Source organism: Sceloporus undulatus, chromosome 3 (assembly GCF_019175285.1).
Source record: "Sceloporus undulatus isolate JIND9_A2432 ecotype Alabama chromosome 3, SceUnd_v1.1, whole genome shotgun sequence".
NCBI classification, from domain to species: Eukaryota; Metazoa; Chordata; class Lepidosauria; order Squamata; family Phrynosomatidae; genus Sceloporus; species Sceloporus undulatus.
Genome location: NC_056524.1, coordinates 217,422,747 through 217,435,499, shown reverse-complemented (window position 1 = coordinate 217,435,499; position 12,753 = coordinate 217,422,747). Strand labels below are relative to the sequence as shown.

Here is a 12,753-nt window from a genome sequence, read left to right as displayed (position 1 = left end):
AAGACCTTACACATATTACAGATTCATTGCTTCATTTTGTGAAATAATATGAGTTGTTGAACCAAGTGTATGATGACAAGTGGTTAATTGAAACCTTGATTTGAATTAAGGGCTAAACCTTTTTCACTGTGAAGAAATTTAACATCTTGTGAGGACATAGAATAGGTATGCCAGTGGATTATCCTTAAGATTTCTTATTCTTTCTGATATAGAGAGGCGTGATTCTTCATAATATTGTTTTATTCTTTTTAAAAAACTTATTTAGTAAATTGAAATAACAGTGACAACAGCAAGAATAGAATAAGTAACACAATGACACAGACAAAAAGCAGTATTGAAGAACCACTAGAGGGCAGTAGATATACTTCTTGATTGTTATCTCCCATTTTGTGAGAAAGGTGGGATAGAAGTGCAATAAATTAATAAATATTTCTTTTCCTGCAAGGAAATATTGTGTGCAGGCAAAGATATTCCTTTATCTGCTTTTTTGCCAACATGTCTTGCAGTCATACACTGTATAAGGCAGATTGGGCAAAGTAGACCCATAGGCTGCATTTAAACCCCAGTGCATCTCCCAGCACTCCCATTTTTCACATTCATTTTTTACTTCAAAAGGTTCTAAGGGGATGGAGGAGGATTTTTACACCCCTCTCAGTTATTTTACATCTTTTGCTTTTAAAAAAATGTGCATGATCAGAAGTCACATCCTCCTCTGCACCTAAAATAGCTCGTTAAGGGGAATGTTAGAATTAGGGTGTGCTTCCAGAGGGTGTGAGGGGCTATTTTAAGTTTTTAAAAATTCCAATTTCAAATGTGGTCTATGGTAGGGCAGGGAGGCACTCATGGATTTTGGCTTCTGAAGCAAGCATGGACAATTATAAAAGACCAGGAACATCATTAGCCTGCCAGGAGATTTTGGAGGGCTGTACCTGTAACTACACTTGCTGCTGCAGAAATCAAATCAAGATTTTTTTTTGTCCCCCATCACCCTCAAGGGGACATAGGGGGGACTTCCTGTCCCCCTAGAGGACATTTTTCAGGCAAAAATACATTTTTACAGATTTTGCAAAATTTTGTTTCAACGCCACAAGGGGTCTATGGAGTCCATATGTAATGGAATTGCCCTCCACAGCCCCAAGATTTCATTTTTGGGTAAAAAAATTTCTTTGGAAAAAAATTACCCCAAGGATGCTAAAATGGTTCTTAGGGTGTACACAGGCCACCGGCTTCACTTTCCCCACCCCAGCTCTAAAATGAGAAAGGAAGTATGTGCAGCCACCACATGTGGGATGGAAGTTGCCACCTTAGCACAGTGGGCTTTACTTATCCACCAGCTCTGTATCCATGGATTCAACCCACTTTGGATTAAAAATAATAAAAAAATACAATATTTTAAAAAAGGCTCACAAAAGGCACTGCAGGATGTCTCATCTCTTCTGCACCTCACCCAGTAGCCTCACAAGAGGTCCATGGTAGAAACTGGTCTGCGGCATTCTGCTGAGGGCAAAGAAGCTGCTGAAGTGGGACAGGTGAGAAGAGAGACTGGGGTAACTACCACCACTGGGCACACAAGCCCCAGCCTCACCTGCCCAGTGTCTCCTGGCACTCACTTTCATCTCTTCCTCTCTCACTCTTACTGAAAGCAGCCATTGCTGCCAGGCATGCAAGCCTCAGCCTCCCCTCACCACCCTGACACTCACTTCCCTCTTGCTTTTTGTCTGGTGGCAGTGGGAGCTACCACCTTCAGTGTGCACACGGGACAGAGGAAAGTGAGTGTAGGGGTAGGAAGGGGAGTCTGAGGCTTATGCACATGCCATTGACAGCTGCCTTTGATATATGCATGGGGCAGAGAGTGAGAGGAGAAAAGAGAGAAGTGACTGTCAGGGTGGGGAGAGGAGGCTGGGATTCCATGTGCTGGCTGCCCTTGGTGTGCCCATGGTATAGAGAGCGAGAGGGGAAAAGTGAGAAGTGAGTGTCACAGGAGGATGGGGTTTGTGCCTATTGCTGCTGCCTTCTTTGTGTGCATGGGGCAGAGGGAGAGAGGAAAAGAGTGGTAACAGTGTTCCATGCAGTCATGCTGGCCGCATGATCACAGAGTCATCTTTGACAATTCTGGCTCTTTGGTTTAGTAATGGAGATAATCACCTCTTCCTACAGTCAGACATGGCTTGACAACCTTGTCAAATGGGAAACCTTGTCAAATGGGACACGACTTGACAACCTTTTCAAAAATGTCAGTGGAGGTTGGGTGGGAAACCTGGGGCTTGCATGTGCAGCAGCAGTGCACCTCCTTCTATGTGTGCTTGAGTAGGTGGAAGAAATTGAGTGACAAACAAGCTTTATATACTGTAAAGTTTCATTATATAAGGGACTTGAACATCCACATTTTTTTTATATCTGTGGGGAGGCCCTGGAAGCAATTCCCCCTAGATACAGATCCACTGTATAGTAATAGTGATCAGAAGGATGTATAATGTTCAGAATGAACTTTCTGTTGGTTTGTCCATGGAAAGAATGTAGAGATGTGTGCTTGTTACAGTACAACCTTATTACAATGGAGATTACCATGATTTTGGATACACAGTTATTGATAATTATTTTGAGGCTTATGTGTCCAGGATAGAATTAATAAGCATCATCTTCATCAATCCAATTGAATATTCCCATTCTCTACAATAAGAATGTTGTTCATCTTAAAGCTATACTTGAATACATTGTATTCATCAGGAAATAAGTATTCATGTTGTAAACTATAAAGAGCTTTATTTTGATAATGTAATATTTATTTTATGGTGATTCTGTCGAAGCTTTGGTTAATACCTGGAACACCGATCTCGCCAAGGCCATCGACACAATTGCTCCCAAGTGTCCTTTCCAACCTGCTCCTAATCGTAAATCATGGTACACTGAAGATCTGAGGAAAATGAAGCAGGTTGGACAACGACTAGAACGCGACTGGCGTGACACTCGACTCTTATCTGACAGAACTCGTCCTAGGAAATTTCTTCGTACCTATAGAGAGGTGATACAGGCAGCACAGAGATCTTTTTCCTCTGCACATATCACATCTGTGGAGTCCCGTCCAGCAGAGCTGTTTAGGGTGATAAGAGAACTGACACAGGTTCGTTCCACCTGTGCAGAACCCTTTGCTTAACCCGACAACGGCCTGCTGTGATGTTTTTAACAACTACTTCGCAGATAAAATCTCTCAGATAAGAGCCGACCTGGATGCTGGGATTGCAGCAGAATCGACTGATGAGGTGTCCGGTGAACCCATTGTTGAGGTTAAACTGGATCAGTTTGAGCTTGTGAATACCAACAACGTGGACAAGATCCTTGAAAATGTGAAGAAGACGACATGTCCCCTCGATCCCTGCCCATCATGGCTGGCCGTCCAGGGGGGTGATGCCTTGATGGCATTTCTTAGAATTGTCATCAATGCATCCCTTAGGGAAGGTTGTGTTCCAACTTGCTTAAAAGAGGCAGTTGTTAGACCGCTCCTGAAAAAACCTTCCCTGGACTCCCTGGATATGAAGAACTACAGGCCTTTATCCCATCTTCCATTTTTGAGCAAGGTGATCGAGAGGGTTGTCGCCCTTCAACTTGGATGAAACCAATTATCTAGACCCATTTCAAACTGGCTTCAGGACAGGATATGGGGTGGAGACTCCCATGGTTGCTCTGGCTGACGATCTTTGTCTAGGCATTGACAGAGGAAGAGTGACCCTGTTGGTGCTTCTAGACCTCTCATCAGCCTTCGATACAATAGATCATGACATCCTCTTGGAACGCCTGAGAGAGTTAGGAATCGGTGGCACTGGACTCCAGTGGTTCCGAACCTTCCTCTCGGGTAGATTCCAGAGGGTGATGCTCGGGGAGAGTCGCTCCTAGAAAACAGAGCTTAAATGTGGCGTCCCTCAAGGTGCCATACTGTCCCCGATGCTATTCAACATTTATATGAAGCCGCTGGGAGAAATCATTCGCAGACATGGGGCAGGGTGTTATCAGTACGCTGATGGCACCCAAATATATTTCTCCATGTCCCGATCAGCAGCTATGACAACAGATGGCATTTCTCCCCTCAATCAGTGTCTTGAAGCGGTAATGGGCTGGATGAGGAAAAACAAACTCAGGCTGAATCCAGACAAAATGGAGGTACTTAAAGTAGGGGCTCCCAAACCAGGTATAAGGTTGCAACCTCCAGTCCTAGATGGGGTCACGCTCTCCACAATGGACTGTGTTTGCAGTCTGGGGGTGCTCCTAGATCTGTCGCTTCACATGAGAAATGCGACGATCAGGAGCGCCTGTTATCAGCTTCGGCTGATACGCCAGCTGCGCCCTTTCCTGGAAGTAAAGATCCTAGAAACTGTTGTACATTCACTGGTAACTTCACGACTTGATTTCTGTAATGGGCTCTACATGGGGCTACCCTTGTGCCTAGTCCGGAAACTTCAACTAGTGCAAAATATGGCAGCCAGGCTGGTCGCTTATGACAGTTTGGGGATCACTTCAGCCTTTCCTCCGAGCCAGAGCTCTTAAAGAAACAGCTACTGAGGGAAGGCATGGACACACACACAAAATTTGTCGCGGTGTATGTGTGAAAATTATTTGTGCATTTGATCGCTTTATTGGGATACACACGCTTTTATTATTATCAGGATGGAGGCACAGTTGCTCCCATTGTGTGAAAACCATGCACACATTTACGTGCAGGTGCAGATTGATCTTGGATTCTGCATGGGATAACAGTGCTTTTGAGTGTGAAAATGATTTGCACAATTGTAAGTTAATAACAGGTTCTTACCATTTTAAACTTCCAATTTTTCCCTGTATGATGAACTCCCTGTTCTTCAATTCAATTTACACCTTCAGTGTCCTCATTGTATTATCATTAAAACAACAGTAAGGGACAACAAATGATTAAGAAGAAGTATGTGTAAGATAGAGTTCTGATTGAAGATTTGAATAAATGCACTCCATTTGTTCAGAAAATTAATATAAAATTATAAACTTTTAATGGGCCATGGCAAATGTGGTGCATTTTCTTAGTAAAGATAGCGGCTCAACAGACCGCCCCAAAAGGGTGGGCTGGAGCTGCCCATTTTTGCTCTTGAGGGATGCTGCAGTAGCCAAACCGCGCGGCATCCCTCCGCACCAAAAAGAACATGGAAAAACTCGCGATGATGCGAGAGTGGCACCGCAGCATGAGGATGCAGCACTGTGCTTCATCATCATGGCAGCCCCCGTGGGGATGGGATGCTGCCATGATGGTGGCGTCCGTATGGTCTAGGGTTTGGGAGTGTGCGGTTGCTGCGCGCTCCCAAACCCTAAAATCGGTGCCAAGATAGCGCTTACAACCCATTTGTACTGGACCAGAGTCTCTCAATAAGTCTCATGTCTTCATCTGGTAGGAAGATGTAATGTAAGCTTTTATTTGCCATAAGCACTAAAAGCAAATTGATGTCAGACTGAGAATAGCTGTTTGTTTAATTTTTAAATAACTAATAAATTTCTGGCTCTTGAATTACTTACTTGAGAGGTACTGAGATTCTTATTTTGATGCCTTTCATACTTTCTATCATACTTATTTTGTCAGATTGTTAGTTCATGTGAAAATGGAAGGTTACTCATGTAAAGTAACATTTATTCACATTTCATGAAAACAGTGACCATAGGGTGGCAGCAAATGAATGTGAGATAGTTCCAAATAGGTGTATTATTCTGGAGAATAGCAAGAGAGATAGAACATCTGGGCAACATGAGAAAATCTTTAGTTTTGCTCTTCATTTTTTAATAGCTGGTTCTCATCTACTTCAAAAGGTAATAATTAGTCCTAATGATCACAGAGTAGATCTATATATCCTTTGAAATAAATAAGGCAATTTAGAAATTACTAACATAAAGTCCTGTTAATTTCAGTGGATGTGTTCTAAGATTGATAAAATCTGGATCTAATCCATAGTTATTGTGAAATCAAGTACAGGCATATGCCAAATTTGAACCAATCTGTTAATTTCATTCTAATTGTATCAGTTTATATAAAACTACAGTATGAACTTTACGGAAAATGTTTTCAGGAATGTTTCAACATGTAATTCTGAGTTTCCCAAAGTATGGAAGCCTTGTAGTAAATGCCACTGCTGTGACATTGAAGGGAGAGAAGAATAGGCAAGTGCAGCTCCATTGTGGCTTAGCCCCAGCAACAGGTGAAAGGACCTCCTTTCCATTCCAACTACCACTGCTGGGACTTCAAAAGGAGAGAAGAATAGGCAACCACAGCTCCATCATGCCTTTGCCCCAGAAGCAATACCAATAGCAAGTACATTTCTATGCTGCTTATCGGTGCACTTAAGCATTCCCTAAGTGGTTTACAAAGTGTAATCTAATTGCCCCCAACAAGCTGGGTACTCATTTTAGCGACCTCGGAAGGATGCAAACCTGAGTCGAGCTTGGGCCCCCTTGGCTGAGATTGAACTCGCAACCTTATGGTTTGTGAGTGACTGGCAGGCATTTAACCACTACACCACCAGAAGCAGATGAAAGGGTCTCTACTTCACTCAGAGCTTTCAACACTGTTGCCTCAGAAGAATAGAGAAGAATAGACAATATCTGCCAGATTTATTTTCACCTCCATTGCCGTTCCCTTTTCCTTATGTTTCCTGTTTTATTTAGATTGTAAACCAGAGGTCAGAATAAAATTAATGATTAGTAAACTGCCCTGGGAGCCTTTTGACTGAAGAGTTCGGTATAAATACAGTACCCTAAACAAATAAATAAAATTAATTTGATATTTATGTCTCAACCATCCTCTGCTTCCATTCTTATTATAAGATACCATAGATTTAGCTATTGAGTTATGTGGTAGTCATAGTGGTCCAGTTAAGATATTATGCCACATTATGGTTAAAGCAATTTCAGAATGGAGGAGTGAATCCATGTATTGGGACGAAAGCCTGTGGCAATTTCCTAGTTTTCCAAATCATTGTTTAAAGGATTGTTTGAACAGGATATCTGTTTAAGAGTATACTATAGGAAATTAAGTAAACTTTAGAGCCTGAGTTGAAAGCTACATTGCATGTAGAATTCTTCCAAAGCCTGAACTTTATCTGTTCAGCCAGAAGAGATCGTCTTAATCGATCCCAAATTCTTCCCATTACCAGTTCAGGATGAAAGTGATGGTCCATGTGCAGGCCATGGTCAGAATGAATCAAGAATACAAAATAATATGTGGAAGAATTTTTATACATTTTGAGTTTGTCCAGGCTTCTATACCCTGCTTTCTTCAAGAGCTAGGAAGCAGCAGGCAGGATGGAGACATGCTGCTTTAATGCTGCAATCCACTGTAGCACAGGCTGTGAAGGTAAACAGCCTGGTAAAGGAAAGGGAAAAGATAGCATTTCTGTGCACTGTGGAATGCTTGCTGCATGCTCAGCTAGTCTCTGTAACTTTTAAAAGATGTTGTGGAAAGCTTTTCATTCTAACTTTTGACCTTGAGAGTTAGTGTACATAATTCTTTTTTAAACAAGCTTATTTGTATGAGTTCAGTACCAGGGTCCCATTGAATACAGTATATGATAGCCACCCACTGGTTAGGCAAATTAGGCAAATTAGAAAATTTAAGCAAATCAGCTCCAAGAGTCAAGCGAGAGAAAATTTGACAACAGAGAAGAATCTTGAGCGAGCAATAGAAGGGGAAAATAATTCAGTGAGCCCTTGGTATCCTCTGGGATTTGGTTCCAGGATGCCCTATGAATACCAAAAAATGTGGATGTTCAAGTCCAGTTATATACAACGGCATGATAAAATGATATCCCTTATATAAAAGGACAAAATCAAGATTTGCTTTTTGGAATATTTAGGAGGGAGATATTTTCAAATCGCAGATACTTGAATCCATGGATGCAGAATCTGTAGATACAGAGGACCGACTGTATTTAGAACTTCAAATTTATCTTTCAGTACTAATACAGTGATTCAGTCTAAATATTTGTCTTTTTGATATTAGAATCTAAAGAACTATTTAAATTTAAGCAAGAAATTTCTCCTGGCTACTAGAGCTTTTTTATTTTGAATAGCTAACTTGTCTGCTATGTAATGAAAAAGCAGGTGCAAAGGTCCTGACAGAGTAGTTTCATGTCTTGTTGTCCTTGGGTTGCTCCTCCCGAAGTGCCCTCTCCAAGTTGGAGGCTTTTCTGTTTGGTGTTTTTAACCATAGAGTAACAACAACAACAACAACAACAACAATAATAATGTAAGGTCATGCCAAAATTGAGAGGGACTTCTGCAGCAGAGTTTCAGTCACCACCCCAATGTTAACATTGTGTATTCACCTGACCTTAGACTTTTTGATCAACAGTATCAGGAATCAAGAGTGGCATTGCCTCAGAATAATGACAGTTCCTCTCAGTACCATCCAGTGCCAACAGGAGTGGAGAAGACTAGTCCTGACAGCAGTAGTGCTGCCACTGAAAGCCATCAAGGCAGGGCTTGTGATGAGGAGATCAGCTTTTCCTTTCAACATCATATAGCACTGTGGAGGAGCACTAAGTGATGTGGCTTAAGTAGCACCATCTTAATTGACCCAGAATCCCTCAAGAGTTTTGAGAGTATTCTGGCTAAAGTAAGTTGGCAGCAGCTTTAGCCATATGATCTGGTGTTCCTCTCAGTTCACGACCTTAAAAATAAACAGGTGTCATGGTGGTCTTTCTGGAACACTTGAACTCACATCTTCCCTTAGGATGCTGGATTTGCTGATTGGCTTGTAGATTTACAAGTTTTGCTAGCTACCTTATATGTGCAAGTTATGGTCATAACGTCAGTTGTTTTGTATCTGATTTAGAAAAGCAGAAGTTGTTAGCTACCTTGGATTTGCCAGAACGAAAACCAAGTGAGAGCACTATGTGGAACTGACCTGTAACCATAAATGTTTTTGTGTGAATTGCTTTTACACTGAATCAGTGTGAAGTGCCCTTAGGAGAGTTACATGAATAATCATTTTTAGCATAAACTATTTTAAAATACTTTTCTTTTCTTCCTTCTATAAACTGGTAAGGAATTTTTGTTTGATGCGTACTATAGCCAGAATTAAAATATTGTACTGGTTGTCTTAATTCCCCCCTCCCTTTTTTTTCCACCGCCCAATAGGCTGCGAGCTCTATCTAGTGGTGGGACTGTGACGTCTCCTCCTCTCTCTCCAGCTTTGCCAAAGTATAAATTAGCAGATTATCGTTATGGGAGAGAAGAAATGTTAGCACTTTTTCTGAAAGATAATAAGGTAAGTAGAGAGAGAGATGTGGTCTGGTAGGTTACAACTTCATTCATAGTTTAAACTGTATACTAATAGAGTTTAATTAAGTTAAAAATAAAATTCTAGAGAAGAGAAAGTATACAAATAAAAGGTCACAGGTATATGTCATTAAACCACAAAAAAGTTTTTACAAAGAAAGTTAAGCAAAACTATTAATATAGATGTGTCTGTATCACTTGAAACCAGTATGTTCAGTAATTAAATTAGATTGAAAGAAGATTAATTATAATAATCCATGTGGAATGCACAATATTTCATGTTTGAGGTCTGTCAGTGTCTAATAGCAATATGTCAGAAGGCTTAAAGGCACCAAATCCTGTCAAATCTTGGAAGCCAAGCAGGGTCAACTCTGGTTAGTATTTGGATGGGAGATTGCCAATGAATACCAGCTGCTGTAGGCAATATTTCAGAGGAAGGAACTGGCAAAACCACCTAGGAGTCTACCTTGCCTGAGCAAACCATATGAAATTCATGGCTTCACCGTAAGTTGGCAGGTGACTTGACACACAGAAGGAGAGAAAGAAGAGATTTCTTAATTTCTAGAAATTCCTTACAAAGTTTGGGGTAGCTAAATATTTTTCAACCAGATTGTTTAAATATTGTTTAAATTGTTTAAATGTCTATTTTTTGCTTCCATAGCTGTCTTGAATTGTTACATCAACTTTCTTTTTTATTATGTAATTTCTGAAGTAATATCAAACTGTGTAATGAACTGTAAGAACTCATAGTTCCATATGCTGTCACTTGTCATAATGATTATGTAATCGTTGCTTCTGCATGATGTAAGGTTATATTGCTTCTGGGGTGAGTTCCATTTCTTCTGGTGATGTTACTTTAAACCTAAGAATTGTCTCTTTCCTCTTTACATTCAGGTATTTTCCACCTGTAGAAATGACTGTAGAAATTTTTACATACTGCATGTTAAAAAACTGTTTCTATAGCTGTATAAATGCATAACAACTGAACAGGAAGGGAAGCTTGACAGTCTTCTGTCCCCCTTCAAGTTTTTAAAAAGCTAGGTATCTTTTCTATCCATAATATAATGTGTAAAATAACTATTTGCATTCAATATGTATTATTCAAAATGGACCATGAACAGTTTTGCCACCTGTGATGCAAGACATCATTACTATTGCTGTAATTTGATAAAAATGCAGTTTCCATTAAAATATTGGAAAATTTCTTGGGATGAAGGCACTCCTTACGTTTTTTCTCTGATTCGGTCTAGTTCTCCTGTTAATGAAATGTCAATGTACAGTGTTGTGGTTTCTGTCTTTTAAGAACTTCAATATGCCCTTCAGATATGACTCCTGATCTGGATAGTTTCAAAAGCAATAAACACACTTGAACTGTGATTCTAAAATTAAAGTTCATTTAGGTAATATAACACATCCTTAAACTCACTGAGTTTTTGAGACTCTTGGGAAGGTGATAAAGCTTTCTCCCCAGTCATTTTTTAATGATCCCCACCATGCTTATTCTTTGTTGTACAGTCTAACTGATAGAAGATTTTCATGAAATCTATATTTCTGTTTTACTAAAACCTACAGTTATACACTGACTTGAATTCTTCCTTCTTTTATTTTTAGATTATTTAATGCCATGTGTTAATTTTTACCAACCTCAATTTTTAGTTGACTACCTGTTCTCTGTGGTTTAATTCAGGATTGACATCCAAACCATTAGTTATAGTTCTAATTTTGAGGAAAGCTATAGTTCATTGCCCAGTTCATCATACATAACAATCCACAGTTACCACAAACAAGGAAGTGAAGAGTGGAGTAGATACAAACCCCAAAATGTTTTCTGGATAATTAATTCAGTTGTAGTCCTAAGTCAGTACTTTCTTTACTGCAAGGATCATTGTTAGTTTTGAAATTGAACATTTAATTTTTAATGTCATTTCCACTTCTTGAACTTTAGGGAAAAAATCTCCTCCCTAACCTCCCTAAAAACATTTTGTATTACTGTTCTAGTCCAAAAATAGTCTGAAGTATAACTATCCCCATCTTGAATATTTCACTTCTGCTATGCAATACACTTGTTGCTTGGAATTTTCTTCTGTTGTAGTCTTCTCAATTCATATTTTCCTGAGTAGTATTTAATATGATGGTCCAGGTTCTTTTTAATATATTAATTTTGTGTAGATTGATACCAAAGAAGATGTATTTAGCAGAGAAACCGTTTATCTTTAAGCCTACTTATAGAAATGATTAAATTTATAGAAATGGTTAAGTAGTTCAGATTCAAAGTCCTTTAGGTGTTCTTCTCCCTTTTACATTTCCTAGTACTCTAGTTTGGGTTTTCATTTCCACTGTCTTCATCCTTCTTAACATCTTTCCTCTGCCTTCCTCAAAAAGAGGTGAACTAAATTAGTTGCTATTCCATTTTTTAAAACAGGGTTTTAGGTGTTGGATTTTAAGTCATATACAATAACATCCAAAATCCACAAAACAGCATTATCTTTTTTTTAAGTGTTAGGTTTTAAGTCATATACAGCAACATCCAAAATCCACAAAACAGCAAGATGTTGTTTTTGTTGTTGTCAGTTAAGATGTTATGGAGGGATATCCATGTAGGCAGTGGCCCTCTCTGGCCATGTGGACTCTGGGACACAAATGAATGTAAAATGCAACAAGAAAAGCAACATATTGACAAAAAGTAAGTCTGTAGCTCTAACATTGGGGTGAAGCAGATGATGCAAAAGATCTGTGTGGGGACTGTGCCACTGCCGTTCACCCCACAACTATGGCAGCCGCAAGTGTCTGGCCTTGATCTGGACCACCACTGCAGCCCTGAACTGAGACCCAAAAAGGAATGGTATTTTACCACTTCTTTTTAGGCCAATTCTTTGGGAAAGAGCTGTGCCCAAGGGAGCTTCTGGCCACATTCGGGGTGTGTCTCATCTTACTGCCACGCCCCCAGTGCAGCCTGATAGCACCCCATTTGGGCCGTCTGAGGCCATTGCTACCTTTCCCCTCCTTCTGTATGATTGTTAACAACCTCTCCTGATGAAGAAGCCAGTGGAGCTTATATTGTGTATTTTGTATATTTTTGGTTCGCCCAATAAAAGCATTGGTGTTCTTTGGATTTTGGATGTTACTCTATTTTGCTGTATGGACATAATGGCTACTCCTGGATATGTTTTAAGTGTTAGTTTGTGGTCACTCTCTATCAAGAATAGTTTCACTAATACTGTATACAAAGAAGCTTGATTCCATTCAGCCTCCACTGAGGCAGATTGCTCACTTCATCTTCTTGCCCTGCTGCAGAGTGTATCCTTTCCCTGTCAATTGTGTTTTAATGCATTTATATTCTTGTAGAAAAAGATTTTACACATCCTTTGAAGGACTAAAATTTCGTATTTACCACGCATTGGCATTTTAAGTGAAGTAATTATATATATATATATATATATATATATATATATATATATATATATATAT

At 39.7% G+C, this 12,753-nt stretch overlaps 1 protein-coding gene across 4 annotated transcripts in view; it reads left to right on the top strand.

Annotated features, from left to right (window-relative positions):
- The window catches only part of GIGYF2 (GRB10 interacting GYF protein 2), a 113,174-nt gene that overhangs the window by 14,860 nt on the left and 85,561 nt on the right, over positions 1–12,753 (top strand). For all 4 annotated transcript variants that reach the window (XM_042456590.1, XM_042456591.1, XM_042456589.1 and 1 more), the window contains exon 3: positions 9,145–9,274. In XM_042456590.1, the coding sequence (XP_042312524.1) occupies positions 9,145–9,274 (130 nt within the window). The remainder of the gene's footprint in view (positions 1–9,144; positions 9,275–12,753) is intronic.